This window comes from Pagrus pagrus (genome assembly GCF_965226575.1).
Source record: "Pagrus pagrus genome assembly, chromosome: 21".
Taxonomy (NCBI): Eukaryota; Metazoa; Chordata; class Actinopteri; order Spariformes; family Sparidae; genus Pagrus; species Pagrus pagrus.
In genome coordinates this window covers 1920972-1947014 of record NC_140208.1, presented here as the reverse complement: position 1 = coordinate 1947014, position 26043 = coordinate 1920972, and the positions used below count along the sequence as shown (strand labels likewise).

Below are 26043 nucleotides of genomic sequence, written 5' to 3'. Positions count from 1 at the left end.
GGGTGGTGAGGGATTTACCGTACTCTCAGAATGACTCATTTTAAAAGGTCAAACTGGAGGAACACTCACTCTATAAACTGTGAGGTCTGTTTTTTTCAATGAGGCAACTTCAAGATCCCTGAAAAACCTGAACAATTAATTAAAAGGTCGGATTAACTTCTACTCAAATGCATAAACTATGAAATAATCTCTAATAAAGTGTCACCTTCACAATCACAACAGCAGAAATATCCAATGTAATAACCAGTCAGATTTAACATTATCAAATAGAAGATGAATCATATTAGCTTGAGCAATTTCTTTCCTTAAATGTAAGACATCTTTTTGTATTAAATGAATGTGTCAGCCTATCACAGAGAGTCGAGGATCTCTTTACTCCTGGACGACCAGATCAGGCGACCTCAAAAAGAAGCCGAGACAACAGCTTTGGTTGGAATGTACATAATACACTCCAGTTTTATTGGAGCTTTTATATATTTTTTTGGTTTAAATCACAAACAGTTCAAAGAAAAAGTACAGAAATGAGTTCAAATGACAAAAGATTCCTTTCTAAGGTCAGCACAAATCAAAGGTCAAGAAACAAAAAGGACGAACGTCCAAAAATCATCAACATCACCGTGCTCGCACCTTTTATACCTTCACACCTCAACAACAACCGTAGCACAGCTCATTCCTCTCAACAGACAACATCGTATGTAAAACAGGATCTAGCATATGAACACATCAGGAGAGTCTCAGCAGCCCTGTTCATTTTGGGTGGACAGGCCACAGGACGGTGTCAGTTGGTGCAGCAGCCGTAGATCAACAAGTCAAACCACAACTCATCTATCGGCTGGTGAAGGCAGCGGCATCATCAACACGTCCGTTAGACTTCCTGCTGTCCAGGTGTCAGGGCAGAGGACAGTCGGTCACAGGACATTTCCATCTGACTTCAAATGATTCATTTAAAAGACTCAATAAGAACAATGAGAAAGTTACACAGGAGGCAGGCCAGTGGCCATTAAAATCATTAATTGAACCTAAGATCAGAGTTAAGGTACAGATTTGAGAAAAACAAAGATTCCCCTCGTAGTCTATAAAGATGATTATCTTTAAAATGCATCATGAAGAAGAAAAGAAACATGCTAAATGAAAAAAATTATGCACTTTAGCTACCTTGTGTCCCAACTTAACATAAAAATAAATTCAACAAAAAAAGTATCAGGAATTAGAAAATGAAGTTATAATCAACAAGTATCTGATATACCAATCAATGAAAGTCCAAACCAAACCAGCATGAGAAGATCGTGCATAAACTCAACATGGACTAATACATAGAAAATGACATATTTCAGCTCTATAACCATCAGTGTTGCGCTTAAAGTCTGAACAGTAGTTTCTTTTTCATCAGAACAGTAGTTAATTAGTGCCTAATAAGACATTCATTGAACTTTAGGTCAGGTCAGATTCCTCTTTTACTCTGAAAAGACAATTCTTTAAAAAATAATGCACAAAGACAAAGAAACAAATGTTAATCAAACAATCATCACTTAAACCATCTTATGTTCTAACATAATCGACAGGATTAAACACATTTTACATGAGCTATGAGCTTCTATCTTAACAAACTACGATGACTAACCAGCTGTGTTTCAGTATAAGCTCTGTCTCTTTAAGTGTCAGGAATTATAGAAAGTCATAATTAAAAAATATTTGCACCCAATATATCTGCACATATTCAGTGGTCTGCATAACCAGGATGTAAACTTTTTTGTCGTATCTACAAGGCGAGCAATTCTCATTGGTTTGAATGGGCGCCATCTTTGCATCTGGTCTCTGGTTATTATATAAATCTATGGGGCAGATGATTGGAACAACAGCAGTGTTGTGCGGTGAAGGGGGAGGTGGATGACTCGTTTAGTGTCTGAATCTTATCAATAAGACCTTTAACAGGCCGAGAATCTAGCACGTCTGTCATCGCTCTTATTCAATTGGACAGATGTGCGCATAATTGCCATTTCTAGAAGCCCACAGGCCTGGGTACACAGGCTCAGTGAAGCTGGAGTCAAAGGTGTAAAGGTGTCTCAGGGTGTTCAAGGAGACTCTGTAGAAGGACAGAGTGCCACCTTCATGGTCCAGAAACACCCCAACTTTGTTGACACCTTCGTTGGGAAGAGTATCACTCCACACGTGACCATTATGCCATGCCTTGAGTGTGGATACACCTGTTTTATATGTGCTTTTGCCAAAAGACCATGATATTAAATTACATCCAATCTCAGCGTCATGACCTTTTCCTTTACGCCCAACTCCCTTGTACGCAGCAAGTACATAAACAGAATCATTCAAACCGTTACTCAACTCTACCTCCCAGTAATGGCGCCCAGTCAACTCCTCTTTGCACAACACCTGAGTAAGACTGTCAAACCTCTCTGGGTGATCAGGATAATCCAGCCAGCTATCACATGTCGCCTTCTTGTTGTCTTCTGATAGATGGAGGTAGCCATTTGCTGTGTTTGGGTCCAGGGTGAGATCACAGGCGTCTGATGGAGAGACCAAAACAAAATGTGTGATGAATCATTCTGATGGATAACAACAGGTTTCTTAAGGAGAGTAATTTATACAGCGTATTTATGACTCAGAGAAGAACAGTAAATGACTTACACCAGATCAAATCTCTCTTGTCTGTGATTTCCCTCACAGGAGGGAGGGCAAACTTTGAAAAGTCCTCAGTGACCAGTTTGGCATCCTTGTATTGGTAGATGGTTGCTCCTGCGTATTTCTTATTATCAATGGTGGCGACAAGGAAACGGATTCGGCGGCTGTTCTTCAGTGCTTTGGCAAGATGGTGGATGCATTCGGCTTTTTCTCTCATTCTGGCAAGAGCATCATCATCTTTATGGATACACTCTTTTTCAAGTGAATCCAGATATTTCTCCATCTCATCCAGGCCGGGGTCAGCATCCTGCAGGGAGGTGAAGACGTAGCACAGAGCATCATCGACACCTGCAGCAAGAACCTCTCTGGTCACCACTGACTCATTTGGGACGATCTTTGTTCCCTCCATCATTTCCACACAGGACCTGATGACGTTGATCTCTCTCTCTTTATGATCCAGCCACTTCTCTAGTTTTTCACGACTGAATGGTGACTCCTTTCTATCATCAAGGAGTTTCTCTACTGAGCTCTCGTCTTCTTCACCTTCACGGATGAGGGGAAATGTATCCCTCATGGTCTGCTGGAGCTTAGATGCATAACGATCACACCGTGTTTTAAAATCGTTTAACTCGTCCTGGATCTGTGGAAAACTCTCCATCACTGTGTCGTCCAGAGAATCGTTGCATCTCATTTTCATTTCCCTTAAATCTTCGAGAGCATCCTGCAGCTTCCACACTAATCCGACACTGACCTCTCTCTTTAGCTCAGCTGCAGTAGGGTCATAATTCTTCAGAGGCGTCAGCCAGACCGTCACTGGAACACTCTTCTCTCCACTTAGTCCCAGCAGCTTTGGAAGTTCTGCATAGGTCTTCACTGCATCTTCAAATGTTGTAGGGTTTCTGTCAGGAATGAAGTCTCCGAAGAATTTGCAGGAGAATTTGTTGGTCAGGTCTTTTTCTTCAGCAGTCAGCTTGATGTCAACTTTACCCTCAAGATTAAATGAGGGGATCTTCTTGATCACAGCCTCCATGTGGCCCTGGATGTCCTGAACGCTGCTGGCTTCTAACTTCTCACTGTCAAACACAAAGAAAGCATCTGCCCCATAAAGGATTTTTGTGACTACATGTGTTGCCGTGGTCTCCTTGATGACATCTTTCTGTTGGTTGATCAGGGCTTCAAGATGAGTCACTGACAACTCTTTGAAGTGTGTGGTAGCTTTGTACTGCAACGTCACTCTGCTCTGATTCTTGAATTCCTTCGTATCATTCAGATACTCGGCAGATCCTCCAACTTCAGCCAGTCCAGTCAGGAAACTGGCCTTCAGAGAAGCTTCAATATCCAGCAGAGAGGACTTGGATTCAATGGAGTCAGATGCAGTGATTTCAAATGTACTGAAAGGCTTAGGGTCATTAGTTATCAGCCCTTCGAGAGTTAAGCCTACAGAAAAAAGAAAACATGAGTAATCTGTCAGAGCATGGACATAATTTAAATATAGTCACAAAATTACAAAAAGGATCTTTGCAGCTTAATTATGAAGGTATTGTTGGACCAAAACAACAGAGCACCTGTGACAGTAGAATTGATAGTTTTCAGATAGCCACTGGTCCATCAGTGAAGTTTAAGTGACGAACACAAATGCTTTCAACACAATCACACACTCGTCTCAAAACACACGAAGGCAAGGACAACATTTGCAAATAAGTAGGGCTGCCCCCAAATAGTAGACCAAGCACTGGTCGACCAAAAAATCAGAAAAAGCAGATCCTGAGGCAGGCGACAACTTTCATCACCAATCAACCCACCCTTCCTGCCATCCCCTATAAAACTAACATGTCCTGACTCGGCAGACTGTGAAGAGTATCAACGAAGAGTGGATAGAGCAATTATTATTATTATTATTATTATTATTAGTATACTTTTTGTTTTATTATTATCCACATCTCACTTAGTAAAGCTGTTATTACCGTTGTGGCTGCAGTACCCCGTCCCTGCCTCACCCCCCTCTCTCTGCACTCAGGCGTCACTGCGTGACATCACCGCTCTCTCTCTCCTTCTCAAATCAGATTAAATGCCTGATACACAATCGAAAATCTTCAGTGAGAAATAAAAGGACAGGATAGATGACATTAAATATTACACGAAATGAAAATAGTGTTGCTCAGCCCCACTCTCATGCAAACCAGGCTTCCAGCCAGAGAGCAGGAGAGCATGAGTGGCAGGGCAGCACACACATTAAAAATTACACCAAAACCATGTCTTCACTTCACTAATCTCCCTCCCTGGTGTCTTCAGCACCAAAATAAAGGAATAACGAAAAATATCTGTTTTCACTAATTAAGAACCAGCCCCCATGAAACAACAACAATAAATGTTGGTTGGTCATTGTTGTTGTTGTTTCATATCAATGGTCAGCATTTGCTCATTGTTTCTGTCGTGAGGGAAAAGAGAGAAAAGGAGAAAAAACAGAAACAAAAACTTGATTCCTCCATTTCCATTCATCATCCCAATGTTAAGACATTATGGTAGTCATGATACACACATTCTAATACCCAAATAATAATAATGCTGAAATTAAATTAAATAACATGTCCAAAAAGGAGTGGGAAGAAGTGTAAAACTTATTAACTTCTACCCCGTCACCCACTTTAAATACCCATTTCAAAGTGCTTTCCTATTTATAAAGTGCATCTGGATTTCAACCAGTGAAATAAAATATTTCACTGGTTATAAAATATTGATAAAATACATATATATATATATATATATATATATTGAACCATTCAATATATATATATATATATATATATATATATATATATTGAACCATTCAATACGCCCTGTTAGGTTCAATACACAAAGGCAAACAATACAGTACAATACTACAATAATGTTGGCCGTTTAACTTGATTGGATACTGCATATGTTTTTTATGGAAGGCAATTAAGATAAGTGTTAAATTTTTATAATAAGGTTTGTGGTTTGACTATATCTGCTTTTAATTATTTTTACATGCAATATTGCCTTTGCTAGTGTGAGTAGTTTTATAGTAAGATATCAAAACTGTACCGTTACCGTGGCCCAAAAACCGTGATGCATACCGAACCGTGGGAAAACTGTACCGTTGCATCCCTAATACATACATACACACATATACATATATACACATATATACATACACACATACACATACACACACACACACACACACACACACACACACACACACTTTTTATTATTATTTTAAAAAAAATGTTTTTCTCAGTGCAAAATTTAAACTCGAAGAATACATCCACGCACACATACGTACGCACATTCAACACACGTATGTACAAGCATAAATACACACACATATACATATACGCCTACATACACACATGACACAACAAACAGCCGGTGATATTTAAACACCTTCCTCACTCCTACATTGTATAAAAATATTTTCCTTGTATTTCTTTTTGAACTGTTTTATGGTTGTGCATTCTTTTAACTCCACATTCATACTGTTCCACAGACTTACACCAGCAACAGAAACACAAAAACTTCTCATTGTGGTGCGCACCCTCAAAGTTTTTAAATTATATTTTCCCCTTAAATTATAACCCCCTTCCCTTTCCGTGAATAGTTTTTGAAGTTTTTCCGATAATAGATGATGTTTTGCCTTAAATATTACTTGTGCTGTTTGAAATGCCACTTGGTCTATGAATTTTAGTAATTTTGACTGTAGGAATAATGAATTAGTATGATCCCGATATCCAGCTTCATGAATGAATCGTGTTGCTCTCTTTTGAAGTGTGAACAATGAGTGTAACCTGCTTTTGTAGTTATTGCCCCAGATTTCAGCACAGTAGGTGAGATATGGCAGGACTGTGTGAAGTGCTTTATGATCCAAAACCTGTCTTGCTCTGTTTAAAACTGCAGTGGTCTTTCTTCATCTTTTTTCATCTATTGTCACCCCAAGAAATTTAATTTCATTTACCCTTTCAATCCCAACACCATCTAATAAAACGTTTTTCTGTATATCATTCTTCCGGTTACCAAAATGCATTATTTTTGTTTTGTTCAAGTTTAATGATAGTTTATTTTCATTAAACCATAGATTTAGTTTATCCAATTCTGTGGTGACATTAAGCATTAATTGCTGCAAATCATTTCGAGAGCAAAACACATTTGTATTGTCTGCAAATAGTGCAGATTTTAATATTTTAGACACATTGCATAAATCACTAATGTAAAGTATAAATAATTTGGGTCCCAACACTGACCCCTGGGGGACACCACAAGTAATTTGTAAGGATCTGGAACAAAAATCACCCAGTTTTACAAATTGCTTCCTGTCATCCAAATAGCTTTTCATCCACTGTAAACTTAAACCCCTGATTCCATACCGTTCTAATTTATTGAATAATATTTTATGGTTAATTGTATCAAATGATTTCTTTAAGTTGACAAATATTCCTAGTACATGCTGTTTTTGATCTATAGATCTATTGATATTTCCTCTACTGAATCCATTAGTGCCAATGCCGTTGATCTGTTTGCCCTGAATCCATACTGACTGTCAGTGAGAAGTTTGTAGAATGAAATATATTCTTAATATGAGTTTAGTCAAGACTTACGTGAGATCAGTTTATCTTCCAGGGCATCGTAGAGAGTTCCCAGGGTGAAACTTCGACCCAGGGCAGCAACTTCAAGGGGTTCAGAGCAGTCCATTTCTTCAACCTGTAGAGAAATGTCAGGTTAGTGAGCACATCGCTTTCTGTACTGCATTTACACCGTTTATAACATGAGGAGTCAGCCGACAAGTCTACCCTGTAAATGCAGTACTTCCCTGCAAACACTAGTTTGATGCTGATACTGTAACACAGACTGGAGAACTGAAAAAGTCTAAACACAGTTTAAAGAAGTTTTTGTCTCCGTCCGCCCAGTTTGTCCTCACCTGGTGAAAGGTGTGTAGATCAGCTGAGTTGTGAGAGTCTTCTTGACTTCCAGCTGGAGCTTCCAGTGTGATCAGTGATGCTGAGAGATTCCTTATATCCTGTCAGAGACTGACTCCTCCCATGACTCGCCTCCCACCATGACTGAACTTTCTGAAGTTCATGATGACGATCCTCAGCCTGCAGAGGAGGAAGAGCTGAGGTCTTAATATCCCAACCACTGAGTTATGGCCTTTCCAGTGAATCATGTTGCTGTCACACCGCTTGCTTTTGTGCAAACATACAATTTACTGTCATTTTTAATCTAGTTAAACTTTTAACATTCAGTTATTTGCTTTATATCGTGTCATAGCTGTAAAATTGGTTTTCATGTAATGACAACCACCTCAATTATTTTTAAACGTCCTGGCATGAGCAGACTAGCGGTTGAAGTTGTCGACTAGTTGGCAGAACGCTTAGAGCCTTGTGTTTACCAGCTCTACAATCAATTCAATAACAGAAATGTGAATATATTTTAAATCTGTATTTGTATCAGAATACACACAGTGACAGAGGATTGATTGTCTGATAACAGCCATGAATTCTGGAGAATACCCAGTCCTGTAAGAGAATATGAAAACCTTATTAAAGAGGATTTGCATGAATCTGTCTTGGCTTCTTCTCAATCAACAACAATTTCAACACAGAAAAACAAACCATCCCAGTTCCACGGAATTGGCATGGACTGTATAGTGATGTATGCCAGCAGGTGTGTCTTCATTTATGTGGTAAAACACAGAGATATTATATTTCCCAGCAGTGTTAGATTAAATCAAAACATTGATTACTTGTTTTTCACTTCAGTAATTAGAGCAGATTGCCAAGTTGGGCCTGTCACGCTATGAGATAGACAATGTTAATATCTGGAGGTGTGTCATGGGAAGAGTCAGTAGAAGACAGGATCTGGCAGTATCTAATATGTCTGACCTTCAAGAAACAAAGATTACTGATTGAATGTTTTTCCCACCACCGTTCTGATACTTGCTGAATGAAACTGCTAAAACAACTAACAGGTCATGCTCCTGATGATACCACAGTAACACAGCAAACAGATTTTGCAGATATGCATCCATGTATTTAGAGCTAGGGTTGGTAAGTTATTCTAGAAGCATGTTTTGTTATATTTTTAGATAATCTCTAAACATCCCGGCAGCAATCAATAAATCAAATGCTCTGACAATGAAAAGAAGAAAATCAGTAACTAGGGTTGGATGATGTCTTCCGAATTGGCACATGACGATGTCTACAGTGAAACGTCGTGATGGACTTTGACATTGTTGTTTATGAATCTGAGGCAGCGTGTCCCCTCAGTGTTGTCTTAAGGCAGCAGTTGTGTATTAGCTCACCACCGTAGCTGCTGCTGTTTCCCACCGTTGCTCTGACATGAATCTCTAACTGTGTCACCCTGCAGAGGAAACTATCTCCCGTTACCAGCGACATACATCCCTGTGCCAGGTTTAAAAGTGCCCTCGTCTCCACACCACATGTCCATAACTTAACTACATCAGCTGGCCGGCTGGTAAATGCCCTAAATGTAAATATAAATGTAGCCAAGGAAGCTAAGCTTAAAAAACTAAAAACATTAATAATAATAATAATAATATAATTAAACTGCAAGCAGTGATGAACGGACCCTTGACCCACGTATGTCGGGCTGTGGCGCCATTGGAGGGTGCTCGCCTAGATGTGTGCTCGCCCGTTGCCTACCTAAATGGGATACTTGTCACCCAAAACACAACAGTAACATTATCAGTGACTTTCTGTGTCCAGTAGGTGGCGCTATGGATATGACACAGTATTGATGCATAGTTGTATTCAGGGCGAAACCCTCTACATGTGTGACAAATTTGGTGTAGATGTGAAATTGTATGTTGGAAAAAAGAAAATGGCCGCACGCAATCCAAGATTGCCAACTTCCTGTTGGGGCGAGATAATCAACAAAATGAATTCCTGTCTAAATGGATGAAACCCATCAGTCCTGCAAATTTCCTGACGATCGGAGAAAGTTGTTGTTCACATGACCCGGCGTTATGACACGGTATTGATGCATACACAGTGACGGAGGATTGATTGTCTGAGAACAGCCATGAAAATCTGGAGGATACCCAGTCCTGGGTAACCTTATAAAAGGAGGATTTGTATGAATCTGCCTTGGCCTCTGGAAAATTGCTCGGTAGGATGTATTTTTTACTGCTTGTTTTTGAGTTTAACATCTTTTGTTTAATCTTTTTAAAAAACTGCCTTGAATGAGTAACGTTCTTTCAGTTGGAATACACAGATTATAAATCAAAGGTTATCTGATTTTTAATCAATCAACAACTATTCAAACACAGAAAAACAAACCATCCCAGTCCTGGGAAACACCTTAGGAGTTAGATCACATCAAAACATCTTTTGTTTCATTTTTTTTCACTTCAGCAATTAGAGCAAATTGGAGAGCAAGTTGGGGCCTGTCACGCTATCAGATAGACTTTGTTAATATCTGGAGGTATGTCATGGTAAGACTCAGTAGAAGAGGAAATTATCTCCAGTTACCACCGACATACATCCCTGTGCCAGGTTTAAAAGTACCCTCGTCTCCACACCACGTCCATAACTTAGCCTCATATGCATAAAACAATGTTAGCCAACTAGCCACTAGACTGCCCTTGCACGGACCTGTCAGTCACTGTCGAGGACGTCACAGTATCGCCTTCATTGACTGCGAGGAACCTGTGCGTAATCCTCGACGACAGACTATCCTGCACCCCCAACATCACTGCTGTGGCCCGATCCTGCAGATTTGCCCTCTACAACATCCGCAGGATCTGGTCTTTCCTCACCAAGGACGCAACGCAACTCCTGGTCCAATTGCTGGTCATCTCCCGCCTGGACTACTGCAACTCGCTCTTGGCTGGACTCCCAGCCTCTCAGACTATACCGTTGCAGCGTATCCAGAACGCGCCTTATTTTCAATCTACCCAAATTCTCCCATGTGACCCCCCTTCCTCCGTGACCTCCACTGGCTTCCTTTTGCAGCCCGCATCCGATTCAAGACCATGGTGCTGGCCTTCAAGTCCGTCAACGGAACTGCACCCGTCTACCTCCAAACACTGGTCAGACCACACGCCCCAGTGCGAGCACTTGCTCCACTACATCAGCTGGTAAATGCCCTAAATGTAAATGTAGCCAAGGAAGCTAAGCTTAGAAAACTGTGTATAAAACATACTTCTTCCCATTTTCTCTCCCCACAAATCAGAAACAACAACAACTCCTGCCCTACTGCAACTCTGAGGGGACACACCGGCTGCCTGGTTGATTTTTGACAGAAGCCGCAACAAGTTGCAAAGAGCAGATCATGCCGGCAGAAAGTCACAGGAGACACAGGAACGGCATACAGCATCCGGTCAATTTTCAAAATAAAACACCATGTGCAGACTCGATTGTATAAAAACGCAAATGACCAGATCAACAAAATCTGAGCAAGTCAAGAAAAACGGGCAGGTAAAAGGCTCGGTTCTGAAACGTTCCCGCTGGGTTCTCTTTATACATTCATGGTATGATGTCGTGCGGAGGGCGGAACAAAACCTGTAGCAGACGTGACGTCATAGAGCAGCTTCCGGTGGATTCCCAGCCCGTCGCTCGTGTCGAGGAGCACAACAAGTTTGCTATTTATGTTCCTAAACTAAATTTACTTTTTGTAAGTGTTTTTAGTGTGTCTGTTCAGAACATGGTGGCTTATGTTATGTTGGCAATTGTCATTTTTGTGCTGGTTTATAGTTTAACCATTAGTGAGGTAGCTGTTACATTTCCTGACACCAGCTGTTTTATCCCCCGTTGAAGCGCACTCTGCTGGACAAACTATGTCATTACATCAATTTTAAATTACCCCAAGCATGTTTTTCTGTATTATAGTTTTTAAATATAAAGTTTTCATATCGGTGCATATCGGATAATATATACACCGATATCGGTATATCTGTGATAGGCTAATATCGGCTGATAAATCGGTTGTGCTCTACTATTTTGCACAATGTTCATTGTGTGTCCTTCAAGGAATTTAGATGGTAAAAAATATCAAGGGGTCATGTAACTTTAAACGACCCTGCTTGTAGTGTATTGTGAGAAACATGAGAAAACCCTGCCTGAATAAACTCAGTCCACTGCAAACAATGTAAAGGTGTATTTACTCATTACTTTAATACAGTTATAAAAAGATAATTGTAGTAGGGAGAGAAGGAAGATAACTGGATGAAATGGATTTATAGAATTAGAAATGTCAGTTATGGTTAAGGTGTCCTGCAACAACCTATGTATGGGAGGTATACGTAGGTGTGTCGGGGCAGGGAGGTGCTTCCATTGGGCCATCCCCCCTGTTAAAAGTTAACAAATCACCTACTGAGTATGGGTGGTGAGGGATTTACTGTACTCTCAAAATGACTGAATTTAAAAGGTCAAACTGGAGGAACTCTCACTCTATAAACTGTGAGTTTCAACAAGGCAACTTCAAGATCCCTGAAAAACCTGAACAATTAATTAAAAGGTCGGATTAACTTCTACTCAAATGCATAAACTATGAAAGAATCTCTAATAAAGTGTCACCTTCACAATCACACAGCAGAAATATCCAATGTAATAACCAGTCAGATTTCACATCAAATAGAAGATGAATCATATTAGCTTGAGCAATTTCTTTCCTTAAATTCAAGACATCTTTTTGTATTAAATGAATGTGTCAGACTATCACAGTCGAGAGTCTATTTACTTCTGGACGACCAGATCAGACGACCTCAAAAAGAAGCCGAGTCAACAGCTTTGGTTGGAATGTACATAATACACTCCAGTTTTATTTGAGCTTTTATATTTTTTTTTGGTTTAAATCACAAACAGTTTAGAGAAAAAGTACAGAAATGAGTTCAAATGACAAAAGATTCCTTTCTAAGGTCAGCACAAATCAAAGGTCGAAAAACAAAAAGGACGAACGTCCAAAAATCATCAACATCACCGTGCTCGCACCTTTTATACCTTCACACCTCAACAACAACCGTAGCACAGCTCATTCCTCTCAACAGACAACATCGTTTGTAAAACAGGATCTAGCATATGAACAGATCAGGAGAGTCTCAGCAGCCCTGTTCATTTTGGGTGAACAGGCCACAGGACGGTGTCAGTTGGTGCAGCAGCCGTAGATCAACAAGTCAAACCACAACTCATCTATCGGCTGGTGAAGGCAGCGGCATCATCAACACGTCCGTTAGACTTCCTGCTGTCCAGGTGTCAGGGCAGAGGACAGTCGGTCACAGGACATTTCCATCTGACTTCACATGATTCATTTAAAAGACTCAATAAGAACAATGAGAAAGTTACACAGGAGGCAGGCCAGTGGCCATTAAAATCATTAATTGAACCTAAGATCAGAGTTAAGGTACAGATTTGAGAAAAACAAAGATTCCCCTCGTAGTCTATAAAGATGATTATCTTTAAAATGCATCATGAAGAAGAAAAGAAACACGCTAAATGAAAAAAATTATGCACTTTAGCTACCTTGTATCCCAACTTAACATAAAAATGAATTCAACAAAACCTCTTAACACATAACAATCATATATTGATGTAAGCTTTATAAATATCAGGAATTAGAAAATAAAGTTATAATCAACAAGTATCTGATATACCAATCAATGAAAGTCCAAACCAAACCAGCATGAGAAGATCGTGCATAAACTCAACATGGACTAATACATAGAAAATGACATATTTCTGCTCTATAACCATCAGTGTTGCGCTTAAAGTCTGAACAGTAGTTTCTTTTTCATCAGAACAGTAATTAATTAGTGCTTAATAAGACATTCATTGAACTTTAGATCGGTTCAGATTCCTCTTTTACTCTGAAAAGACAATTCTTTGAAAAATAATGCACAAAGAAAAAGAAACAAATGTTAAACAATCATCTTATGTCCTAACGTAATCAACAGGATTAAAAACATTTTACATGAGCTATGAGGTTCTATCTTAACAAACTGCGATGACTAACCAGCTGTGTTTCAGTATAAGCTCTGTCTCTTTAAGTGTCAGGAATTATAGAAAGTCATAATTAAAAAAATATGTGCACCCAATATATCTGCACATATTCAGTGGTCTGCATAACCAGGAGGTAAACTTTTTTGTCGTATGCACAAGGCGAGCAATTCTCATTGGTTTGAATGGGCACCATCTTTGCATCTGGTCTCTGGTTATAATATAAATCTATGGGGCAGATGATTGGAACAACAGCAGTGTTGGGGCTGAAGGGGGAGGTGGATGACTCGTTTAGTGTCTGAATCTTATCAATAAGACCTTTAACAGACCGAGAATCTAGCACGTCTGTCATTGCTCTTATTCAATTGGACAGATGTGCGCATAATTGCCTTTTCCAGAAGCCCACAGGCCTGGGTACACAGGCTCAGTGAAGCTGGAGTCAAAGGTGTAAAGGTGTCTCAGGGTGTTCAAGGAGACTCTGTAGAAGGACAGAGTGCCACCTTCACGGTCGAGAAACACCCCAACTTTGTTGACACCTTCGGGGGGAATAGGAGCAGCCCACACCTCACCATTATGCCATGCCTTCAGTTTGCCGTGGCTTTTGCCGAAAGCCCATGATATTGAATTACATCCAAGCGCAGCATCACGACCTTTTCCTTTTCGCGCAACTCCCTTGTACGCAGCAAGTACATAAACAGAATCCTTCAAACCGGGACTCAACTCTACCTCCCAGTAATGGTGCCCAGTCAACCCCTCTTTGCACAACACCTGAGGATGACGGTCAAACCTCTCTGGGTGATCACGATAATGGTGCCTGCTACCACATGTCGCCTTCTTGTTTTCCTCAGTAAGATCGAGGTTGCCGTTTGCTGTGTTTGGGTCCAGGGTGAGATCACAGGTGTCTGATGGAGAGACCAAAACAAAATGTGTGATGAATCATTCTGATGGATAACAACAGGTTTCTTAAGGAGAGTAATTTATACAGCGTATTTATGACTCAGAGAAGAACAGTAAATGACTTACACCAGATCAAATCTCTCTTGTCTGTGATGTTCCTCACAGGATGGACGGCAGGCTTTGAAAAATCCTCAGTGAGCAGTTTGCCGTCCTTGTAGTGGTAGATGGTTGCTCCTGTGTATTTCGTATTTTCAATGGCGGCGATGACGAAACGGAATCGGCGGCTGTTCTTCAGTGCTTTGGCAAGATGGTGGACACTTTTGGCTTTTTCTTTCATTTTGTCAAGAACTTCATCTGAGTAGTACCATGGGACTTCATTGGTACTTCTTTTCAGTGAATGCACGTAGTGGTCCATTGCATCCAGGCAGGGGTCAGCACTCTGCAGGGAGGTGAAGACGTAGCACAGAGCATCATCGACACCTGCAGCAAGAACCTCTCTGTCCAGCTCTGACTGATTTGGGACGATCTTTGTTCCCTCCATCATTTCCACACAGGACCTGATGACGTTGATCTCTCTCTCTTTATGATCCAGCCACTTGTCTAGTTTTTCATGACTGAATGGAGACTCCTTTCTGTCTTCAAAGAGTTTCTCTACTGAGCTCTGGTCTTCTTCACCTTCACGGATGGAGGGAAGTTTCTTCGCCATGGTCGTCTGGAGGTTAGATACGTAACGATCACAATAGCTTTGGAACTTGTTTAAGTCGTCTTGGATCTGTGGAAAATCCTCCACCACTGTGTCGTCCAGAGAATCATTGCATCTCATTTGTATTTTTCTTAAATCTTCGAGAGCGTCCTGCATCTTCCCCACCAATGCAACACTGATCTCTCCCTTCACCTTAGGTGCTTCAGGCTCTAAAACCGTCAGAGGCGTCAGCCAGACCTCCAGAGGAACAGTATCTGTTCCTTTTTCTCTCAGCAGCTTTGGAAGCTCTACATAGGTCGTCACTGCCTCTACAAATGTTGTAGGGTTTCTTTCAAGAATGAAGTCTCCGTAGAATTTGCAGGAGAATTTGTTGGTCAGGTTTTTTTCTTCATCAGTCAGTTTGATGTCAACATTACCGCTAATATCAAATGAGGGGATCTTCTTGATCACAGCCTCCATGTGGCCCTGGATGTTCTGAACGCTGCTGGCTTCTAACTTCTCACTGTCAAACACAAAGAAAGCATTTGCCCCATAAAGGATTTTTGTGACAACATGTGTTGCCAGTCCCTCCTTGATGAGATCTTTCTGTTGATCGTTAAGGGTTTCATTTTGAGTCACTGACAACTCTTTGAAGTGTGTGGTAGCTTTGTACTGACACGTCACTCTGCTCTGATTCTTGAATTTCTTCGTATCATTCAGATACTTGGCAGATCCTCCAACTTCAACCAGTCCACTCATGAAACTGGCCTTCAGAGAAGCTTTAATATCCAGCAGAGAGGACTTGGATTCAATGGAGTCAGATGCAGAAACTTCAAAGTTACTGGTTTCATGAGTCTCTTTACTTGTCTTCTCTTCTATTGTTTTTTTATCCCACAATTTCAAACCTAAAGAAATTGGAAAACATCAGTTGTGTCATAAAGCAGGAAATCACTGTGGACTTGGATCTTGGATCGGGCTTCATGATGTGGTCAAAGAATCATATTTCAATTATGACATGATTAGAGAGGTTAGAGAGAACGATCGATTTTGGGTCAGAATTAAAATTTTCACTGAACAAACTATTAAAATCAGGATGACGTGACGTTTGTTGGGGTCCAAACAAACATGAATTAGTTCATCTGAGAACTAGATTTGTACTAGATAGTATATCTGTACTATTTACAGATATACTACTGTATATACAGTACTGTTTTAAATATAATATTAGTTTATATGTCAATGTCAAGACTTACCTGGGATCAGTTCATCTTTGCGGGCATCATAGAGCATTCCTAGGGTGAAAAGTCGACCCAGGGCAGCGATGTCCATGACGCCTGAGGTCATTTCTTCAATCTGTTCAAGAGACACCACAACCTTCAGGACTTCATTTACACTCAAAGCTGCTGTGATATGGTTTTTATTCAAATCAGTGTTAAATAGCTCTATATTCCAACAATAATCACTGTTATAGGGCTTATTGCTTATGTGTTATAGGAATTTCCGCGGTGAGGATCAATAAAGTCTTATCTCTTATCTTGATGTAAAACCAGGCGACCCAGGGTTCAAGTTACTCGGGAGCAAATAGGAGCTGAGCTCCAATTAAAACAGTAAAATTACACATATGTGTGGGTCATTAATACATGACCATCAACATTATTTTAATCACAAATTATGATTTTTTCAAAGTAATGTGTATTATTTTTTACATTATTGATATAAACGGTTTAAAAGAAGCATGTGGTGTGTGCACTGTCACACCTTTTCTGATTTAAAATAATTAACTGTTGTTGTGATCTACTTGACACGATCGCTGCAAGCAGTGGGCTGCTGAGTATGTGTGAAAGTCATAGACATTAACCACGTATACAAGTGAAGTCACTAGTAACAGCAATATCCCAGACTCCCTTACACATCCAGTGATTTTAAGAGTTGTTGCATCATGAGGAGAAACTTTACGAACACTGAGAAACAGCTATTGCAAATTTTAAATTGTTGGTCCCTTCTTGTAAATTCAGCATTAAATGCACTACATTAAGATTGTTCCTCCCTTGTGAAAAGTGTCAGTTTGTCGCAGCATTGCTGTAAAAGCTGTGTGGTTTTCGTGTTTAAAGTGCATCCTGGCTGCTTCTGTGTCTGAGGTGAGTCGTACCACCCAGCAGCTCTTTGAACACACTGTTTCTACTGGTTTTAGCATTTACACTAAATAAATGAACACATGACAGCAAACATGTCAAACTATACAAATCCAGTAAACATTAACTGGTAGGCTACTGCTTTGGGGGGAAAAGAAAGTGGAGAAAGTCACCAGACTCCCTTAAAAAACGCTCAATTTTAAGACTTGTTCATTAGAAGGATCTGAATAAACTTTGTGAAACGCTGTCTGCAACACATTCTTAGATATTTTGGCTTACTTGTTCATTCAGCAAATATTTTACATGAATATATTTCTTTGTTTGTCTAATAAAACGTTGAATCCGTTTGCTCCAAGTCTAAACACAAATCTGTTTCTGTCCCCCATCAGCCCAGTTTGTTCTCACCTGGTGAAGTTGTGCAGATCAGCTGAGTCGTGTCTGAGTCTTCTTGACTTCCAACTGGAGCTGCTTGTCTGATGATTTCTGGTTCTGGGAGGCTACTTATATACTGTGAGATGCTCTTTTCCACCGACTCCTCCCATGACACACCTTGACCTATTATTTATTCATGTAACTGACTTCAGGATTGAGACGTGTAGTCAGGTGATAATGTTGAACTTAAGTGAACCCCAGTATGTGTGTTTTAACTGTATTCTTTGTGCACATACCCCTTCATAAATCTAGGTCTTAGTTACACAATCTCAAAACAATAAAACAGTCTCAAATAAAATGTGTTTTATAATCCTTTACATAGAAATGATAAGATTATACAGTACATCCTTTCACAAGCATTTTTTTTAACCTTAATTACTCCAAGAGGCTCTAACAGGTCAAACAGGCTGACAGGTGAGATGCGGCTCTTAGCACCAGGGATCACATAGAGGAGCTGTTAACACTTTTCATGTGTAAGAGAGGCGGCCGACTTTCCCTCACCTGATGATTGTCTTTTAATCGATCTCAGCCCAGTGAGCAAAGAGTGGTCTAGATCACGTCTTTTAGACATCATTTATGGACATCCAAGACGTCTAAAAGACGTCCTCTGGTGAGCCAGAATGAGTTTTTTATACGTCTTTATAGACGTTTATATATCGTTTATCGACTAATTCTTGCTGTCAGTGGACGTCTAGATTATGGCCTGACTGGATGTCTTTTCGCAACGTCATTTATCGACTAATTCTGGCTGTCAATGGACGTCCAGATCATGGCCTGGCCATGTCAATAGTCAGGCCATAATCTAGACATCCACTGACATCCAGAATTAGTTGAGAATAGATGTTCATACTGGCTATGATTCTGACTGGCATCAGTCATGGCTGTACTCAAGGTTTAGGTGCATGGAAAACACTACTCTGACACTACTTTGGTGCAGAGGTGGTCCCAACGGGATAGCAGAAGTGTTTCCACAGAAATAAAGACACACGTACAGGAACACATCACTATAAGGACATTACAAAGTCCGATTCTATAGAACTGGGACTGGTGTTTTCCCCGTGTTTGAATAGTTGTTGATTAACTGCTAAGATAACCTATGATTTATCATCTGTGTATTTTAACTGAGGGAACATTACTCATACCAGGAAGTTTAAAATAAATTAAGTGGTTGTCGTTACGTTAAAACCAATTTTACAGCTCTGACACGATAAAAAGCAAATTACTAAAATATAATAATAATAATAAAAGTTTAACTAGATTATAATGACAGTAAATTGTATGTTTGCACAAAAACAAGCGGTGTGACAGCAACATGATTCACTGGAAAGGCCAGAACTCAGTGGTTAGGATATTAAGACCTCTGCTCTTCCTCCTCTGCAGGCTGAGGATCGTCATCATGAACTTCAGGATACTCTGTAACTTCTGCAGCAGGACAGAAGACTGACAACGGAAAACCAGAAGAAGAGGAGAGTGAGGAAGAAGTAGAACAAGTATTCAATGAACTGAAATTTAGTAAGTTTATGTACAGAAATGTTTTTATGTTCATCAGTGTAATATTTGCCCAAAACACAGAGTTTAGTGATTAGTTTCCTGTCCCTGAGGGGCCACCGTAGCTTCTGGAGCTTCTCCAACACCTTCAGAAAATCTAATTCAATCTAGAGCCTCAGTGCTAGATGCTGCTACGTACTCCAAATACTACACACTGGAGCTTTAAGAGACTTGAAGCCAGAATGAAAGTTTTTTATACGTCTTTTCTGGACGTTGTATAGACGTTTATATATCATTTATCGACTAATTCTGGCTGTCAGTGGACGTCTAGATTATGGCCTGACTATTGACATGGCCGGGCCATGATCTGGACGTCCATTGACAGCCAGAATTAGTCGATAAATGACGTTGAGAAAAGACATCCACATTATTACATCCACATCCACATTATTAAATAACTATTTAATAATGTGTTCCCAGAAATGCCGTTTTCACCAGAACGACTTTATATTCATATTTCCAGCAGTGTGAGAGTAAAGGTAACCAACTCATCTCCTGAAGATGACATGATGATTAAATGAACTGACATTAGTCTAAATGATGGCCAAATATTACACTGATGAACATAAAAACATTTATGTACATAAATTGACTAAATTTCAGTTCATTGAATGCTTGTTCTACTTCTTCCTCACTCTCCTCTTCTTCTGGTTTTCCGTTGTCTGTCTTCTGTCCTGCTGCAGAAGTTACAGAGTATCCTGAAGTTCATGATGACGATCCTCAGCCTGCAGAGGAGGAAGAGCAGAGGTCTTAATATCCTAACCCCTGAGTTCTGGCCTTGGCAGTGAATCATGTTGCTGTCACACCGCTTGTTTTTGTGCAAACATACAATTTACTGTCATTATAATCTAGTTAAACTTTTATTATTATTATTATTATATTTTAGTAATTTGCTTTATATCGTGTCAAAAAATGTAAAATTCGTTTTAACGTAACGACAACCACCTAAATTATTTTAAACTTCCTGGTATGAGTAATGTTCCCTCAGTTAAAATACACAGATGATAAATCATAGGTTATCTGATTTAGCAGTTAATCAACAACTATTCAAACACGGGGGAAAAAGTCCCAGTTCTATAGAATCGGACTTTGTAATGTCTTTATAGTGATGTGTCCCTGTACGTGTGTCTTCATTTCTATGGAAACACTTCTGCTATCCCATTGGGACCACCTCTGCACCAAAGTAGTGTCAGAGTAGTGTTTTCCATGCACCTAAACCTTGAGTACAGCCATGACTGATGCTGAAATAAACCCTCTTTGCTTAGAACAATGATTCGACTTCTGACCCTCTGAATCCTCAAACCTCTCTGATTATTTCCAGGTTTACTTCACAATATTAGAGACTTTTAATGTGGTCTCGTCTCAGACTTGAGAATGAAACAGAACAAAGAGCAGCTCTGCAGGCAGATAATAATGAATAGGGTAATATTTGTACATGTAAAAGTGTGTAACTGTATACTGGTATTGATGTCTAACACATTGACTACAATAAATCTTATTAGGTTGACTATATTTCCATTATCTCCACTAACTAGTGGTTGAAGTTGTTGACTAGTTGGCAGATCCCTTAGAGCACTGTGTTTACCAGCTCTAAAATCTATTGTTTCAATAACAGCAATGTGAATATATTTTAAATCTGCATTTGTATCAGAATACACATGGAGGATACCCAGTCCTGTAAGAGAATATAAAAACCTTGTAAAAGGAGGATTTGTATGAATCTGTCTTGGCCTCTGGAAAAGTTGTTTGGTAGGATGTATTGTTCACTACTTGTTTGAGTTTAACAGGAAACATATTTTTTTTTAACTTCCTGGTATGAGTAATGTTCCTATAGTTAGAATGCACAGATGTAAAATCATAGGTTATCTGATTAAGTTGTTAATCAACAACTATTCAAACACGGAAAAAACACCAGTCCCAGTCCCATGGAATTGGCCTCGGACTTTGTAATGTCTTTATAGTGATGTGTCCCTGTATCTTTATTTCTGTGGAAACACTTCTGCTATTTTATCGACACAGCACCTTTCATATCACAAAATGATTGTTGTCATCTCTGCATTCATCTCATGGGAGGAGTCCGCAGAATAAAGTATCTGACAGGATATAAGTAACCTCACAGCCCCACTGATCATCACAAGCTCCAGTTGGACGTCAAGAAGACTCTCACACAACTCAGCTGATCTACTCAACTTCACCAGGTGAGGACAAACTGAGCGGCAGAGACAGAAGGTGACACAACAGATATGTTACATGATACAGCTGCATTTACACAGTTAACTTGTGAGCTGAGTGGTCCTGCTTCAAACAGTGTACATGAAGTATTGAAGTCTGTGGTCACTCGTTTAACATTTCTTAACAGGTGGAAGAAATGGCCTCAGAGAACAAGGCAGCTCCTTTCGCAGGTCGATCTTTCACTCCAGGAGAGGTCTACGATGTGCAGAAACATGAACTGCGCTCAAGTAAGTTTTGACTAAAACAGTGTTATTAAATATATCTGCCTGTCACAGCTCTGTTTTCAAGTAATCAGTTTCCAGTGTCAACCTATTTAATATTATTCCACATCATTCATTACAAGTTCTTTGTAACTATAATGTAGTTGTGACCATTTATTAGAGAACTACTAATTTATTTTATTTTATTTTAGTACTTGCATGAAATATTGGTGGTTGATCAATGAGAAAACTGAATTGTCATCATTGCGGAATTTATGCTAAAAAAATACGTCCCTCCATCTGAATGAATCGGCTCTAATCCAGTGAAAACACCATTTTCATTGACAGTTAATTTGTTACTGAAGAACCTGAGGAGTGAGATAAGCAGAGCGGAGTCAAAAATAGACTGGAAATAACTCTCCTCCAACCATCAGAATAATAATTCTGATATTGTGATGCTTCATTCAGAATAATAACACATTTTGTTTTGATCTCCCAATCAGTTGGTGGTGACATCACCCTGGACCCAGAAACAGCAAACCACCAGCTCACGCTGTCTGAGGGAAACAAAACGGCAACTCATGGAGCATGGCAGAGATATGCTCCACGCCCAGAGAGGTTTGATGCACATCCTCAAGTGTTTGCCAAAGATGCTCTGCAAGGGATCCATTACTGGGAGGTCGAATGGAGTGATAGTCCTAATGAATCTGTTTATGTAGGTGTGGCATATTGTGGAATTGACAGAAAATCAAAGAGTCAATCTAGTGAGTTTGGAAATAACACCATGTCGTGGGTTTTTGGCCAATATGCTGATCCTTCGTCAGAGCCCAGACTGAGGGCATGGCACAATGGCAAAGTGTGGGAAGGTCTTTTTCCCTCTGGTGGCTGCAAGAGAGTTGGGGTGCTTCTTGACTGGCACAGTGGCACTTTGTCCTTCTCCAAAGTCTCAGGAGACAAAAGGATTGCCCTGTACAGCTTCAGAACCAAATTCACTGAGCCTGTGTACCCATGCTTCTGGGTTGGAAAAAGTGGCAATTATGTGGCCTTGCGTCCAGTCAGCTAAGAGCAATGACAACGATGTGGTAAATTCCTGGTCTGTTAACAGGGATATGGGTTCACACTGAGAGAACACTTTAGCTCGAGCATGCTTCACAAATTCATGAAATGCATTAAAACCCAGAGGGACCAGGATACCTGATGTCAGTAAAGTTACTGCGTATGTAATGTTGTCTGTACTGGTACATGTTGATTCTCTGCACAGCCTTCTGCACTTGCTTCACTGTCAGTTTAAACTGTAATTGCTTGTTACTTTCTAATGTAATTCCTGATACGTACAGACGAGAGCTTAAATCAATACATAATGTCAACATTATTGTGTTTAAATAGAAACTCGCAGCACGTTTAAAAAAAAGATGAATTGATTATGTTTATGTTGATTATGTTGGGATATAAGGTTGCTTAAGTGCATATTGTTTGACTCAGCATTTGTTATGTTTCTTTAATGTTTCAGTATTGATGTTTGGTGAGTCCAACCTGTTCTACTAACGGTAATGACTGTCATCTTGCTATACAAATTCCTGTATTAGTAAACCATAGACCCACATCCAGAAATGTCGCTGTAACATACAGGAATCAAAACAATTTATTACTGGTTCGGACTCAAACTATCAGTCCCCCACAAAGCCATGCACCTCAAACAATAAAAATGGCTTTATTAAATGTCAGGTCACTAACTTATAAGTCATTTATAGTTAATGACCTTATAAGCACTCATAACCTGGATTTCACTCTACTGACTGAGACCTGGCTTGACAGAAATGGCACAGTTGCACTCATTGAGACAGCACCTCCCAATTTTAAATTCCTCCAAACCACCAGACCTGATAAAAGAGGCGGCGGGATAGCTGCTCTCTTCCCTGATTTCTATAGCTGCAAGGAAATCCCCCTCGGGGAATTTACGTCTTTTGAGCACCTTGCTATATCTATAAATTGCAATGCTCCAATTTTAATCATCACGGTCTATCGGCCACCAAAATCTAAATATGGCTTTCTTGATGAATTCTCTGAGCTACTGTCCAAGGTCTCCACCGACTATGATAGTATAATTATATCAGGTGATTTTAATATCCATGTTGATAATAAAACAGACCCAGATGCTCAAAACTTCATTAGCTTATTGGAGGCATTTGACTTCATTCAGCATGTCTCAGGGCCCACCCACAATAAGGGCCATACTCTGGACTTAGTCATATCAAAAGGACTTAACATGACCGTACCCTGTATCATGGATGTTGCTATTTCAGATCACTGTTGCATATTCTTTGATGTGTCTGTTTTTCCTGTACAACAGAAGGGTACCCGAACAATCAAAAAACGTATCATTAACAACAACACCATTGAAACCTTCAAGAAAACTGTGAATGAGTTATCGTTGTTCATGGCCTCATCAACTGAGGATCCTGTGAACAACTTCAACTCAAAAATACAAAATATCATTGATAACATTGCACCTGTTAAAACTAAAAACATAGAAAAACAAAAAGCCCCCTGGAGAAATGGAGTGGTTGTTAGGCAGCTTAAGAGAGAGTGTCGCCAGGCAGAACGAAAGTGGAGAAAGACCAAACTTCAGGTTCACCATGAAATCTACAAGGATAGACTCAATCATTACAACAAAGAAATTAAACAGGCCAGACAGTCCTTCTTCTCTAAAATCATTAATGAAAATATCAACAATAGTAAAGTGCTCTTCTCCACTGTTGACCGACTTATTAATCCATCATCTACAACCCCATCAGAAATGCTGTCCACTGAAAAATGTGAAGAATTCGCCACATTTTTCAACGATAAAATTATAGCTATCAGACAGAACATTAGTGCATCAACATCCAGAAATGAACCTACCCTCCAGTTCTCCAGGATTATGACTGCTACCATGTCCCACTTTGTCCTGTTAGACCAAAAAAAACTAGACGATATCGTTGGGCAGCTCAGGTCCTCCACCTGCTGCTTGGACCCTCTCCCTACCAAATTCTTTAAAACTGTTTTTAGCTGCTTAGCACATGAAGTATTAAACATTGTTAACTGCTCTCTTCAATCAGGTATATTTCCTGCAGCACTTAAAACAGCTGTTATTACACCACTTCTGAAAAAGAGCAATCTTGATGCAACAGTTATTGCTAACTATAGGCCCATCTCCAACTTACCATTCCTCAGCAAAATACTTGAAAAAGCAGTTTACTTCCAGCTTAACAACTATCTAACATCAAACAGCCTACTAGACTTTTATCAATCTGGTTTTCGACCTCACCATAGCACAGAAACAGCACTTATCAAAGTTGTGAATGATCTGCATATAAACACAGATTCTAATAAACTATCTGTCCTTGTGCTCCTGGATCTCAGTGCTGCCTTTGACACTGTTGACCATGATATCTTATTAGAGAGACTAGAACAATGGGTTGGCCTATCTGGCCTAGTTTTAAACTGGTTCAGAACTTACTTACAGGACAGGCAGTCCTTCGTGTCCATTGGAGACTTTGTCTCAGACAAAGTAGGTGTTATGTGTGGAGTACCCCAAGGCTCGATTCTTGGACCATTATTATTTAATCTTTACATGCTCCCACTCGCACATGTTATAAAGAAACACAACATAAATTACCATAATTATGCAGATGATTCACAACTGTACTTATCTATATCTCCGGATGACCTACATCCCATTTACTCCCTAACTCAGTGTATTGAGGACATCAACCTGTGGATGTCACAGAACTTTTTACAACTGAACAAAGATAAAACAGAACTACTCATCTTTGGTGCAAAGGCTCAGAGACAGAGAATTGCAGCTCATCTCAGTTCTCTGTCCCTGGAGAGCAAAAGTGAAGCCAGAAATCTGGGTGTAATCATAGACAGTGATCTAAACTTTAAGAGCCATATCAATCACATCACAAAATCCGCTTTTTATCATTTAAAAAATATTTCAAAATTAAGAGGCTTCCTGTCAAAAGCAGACTCTGAAAAATTAATTCATGCATTCATAACAAGTAGACTAGACTACTGTAATGGTCTATTTACTGGCCTCCCAAAATCAGCTGTACAGCAATTACAGTTAATTCAAAATGCGGCTGCACGCGTTCTCACTGGAACAAAAAAGTTCGAACACATTACACCTGTTCTTAGATCCCTACATTGGCTCCCCGTCAAAACTAGAATTGATTTTAAGATTCTGCTACTTGTATATAAAGCTCTAAATGGCCTCGCACCTCAGTATATAAAAGACATGCTCATCAGATATGAACCAGCAAGAACTCTCA

The 26043-nt window shown here is 39.8% G+C and overlaps 2 protein-coding genes across 2 annotated transcripts; both read right to left on the bottom strand.

Annotated features, from left to right (window-relative positions):
- Positions 1-425: 425 nt before the first annotated feature.
- On the bottom strand, positions 426-7628 carry LOC311250722 (stonustoxin subunit beta-like). The gene is made up of 4 exons (XM_084342696.1): positions 7574-7628; positions 7254-7356; positions 2644-4074; positions 426-2522 (listed from the first exon to the last, which is right to left on the bottom strand). The coding sequence occupies exons 2-4, from the start codon at positions 7345-7347 to the stop codon at positions 1963-1965; spliced, it is 2085 nt and encodes a 694-aa protein (XP_084198822.1). The 5' UTR covers positions 7348-7356; positions 7574-7628; the 3' UTR covers positions 426-1962.
- A 6336-nt stretch (positions 7629-13964) lies between these two features.
- On the bottom strand, positions 13965-16515 carry LOC311250164 (neoverrucotoxin subunit alpha-like; the record flags this gene model as incomplete). The annotated part of the gene is made up of 3 exons (XM_084341739.1): positions 13965-14509; positions 14631-16091; positions 16440-16515. 3 exons carry the CDS (start codon positions 16513-16515, stop codon positions 13965-13967), a joined length of 2082 nt encoding a protein of 693 aa, XP_084197865.1.
- Between the last annotated feature and the right edge of the window lie 9528 nt (positions 16516-26043).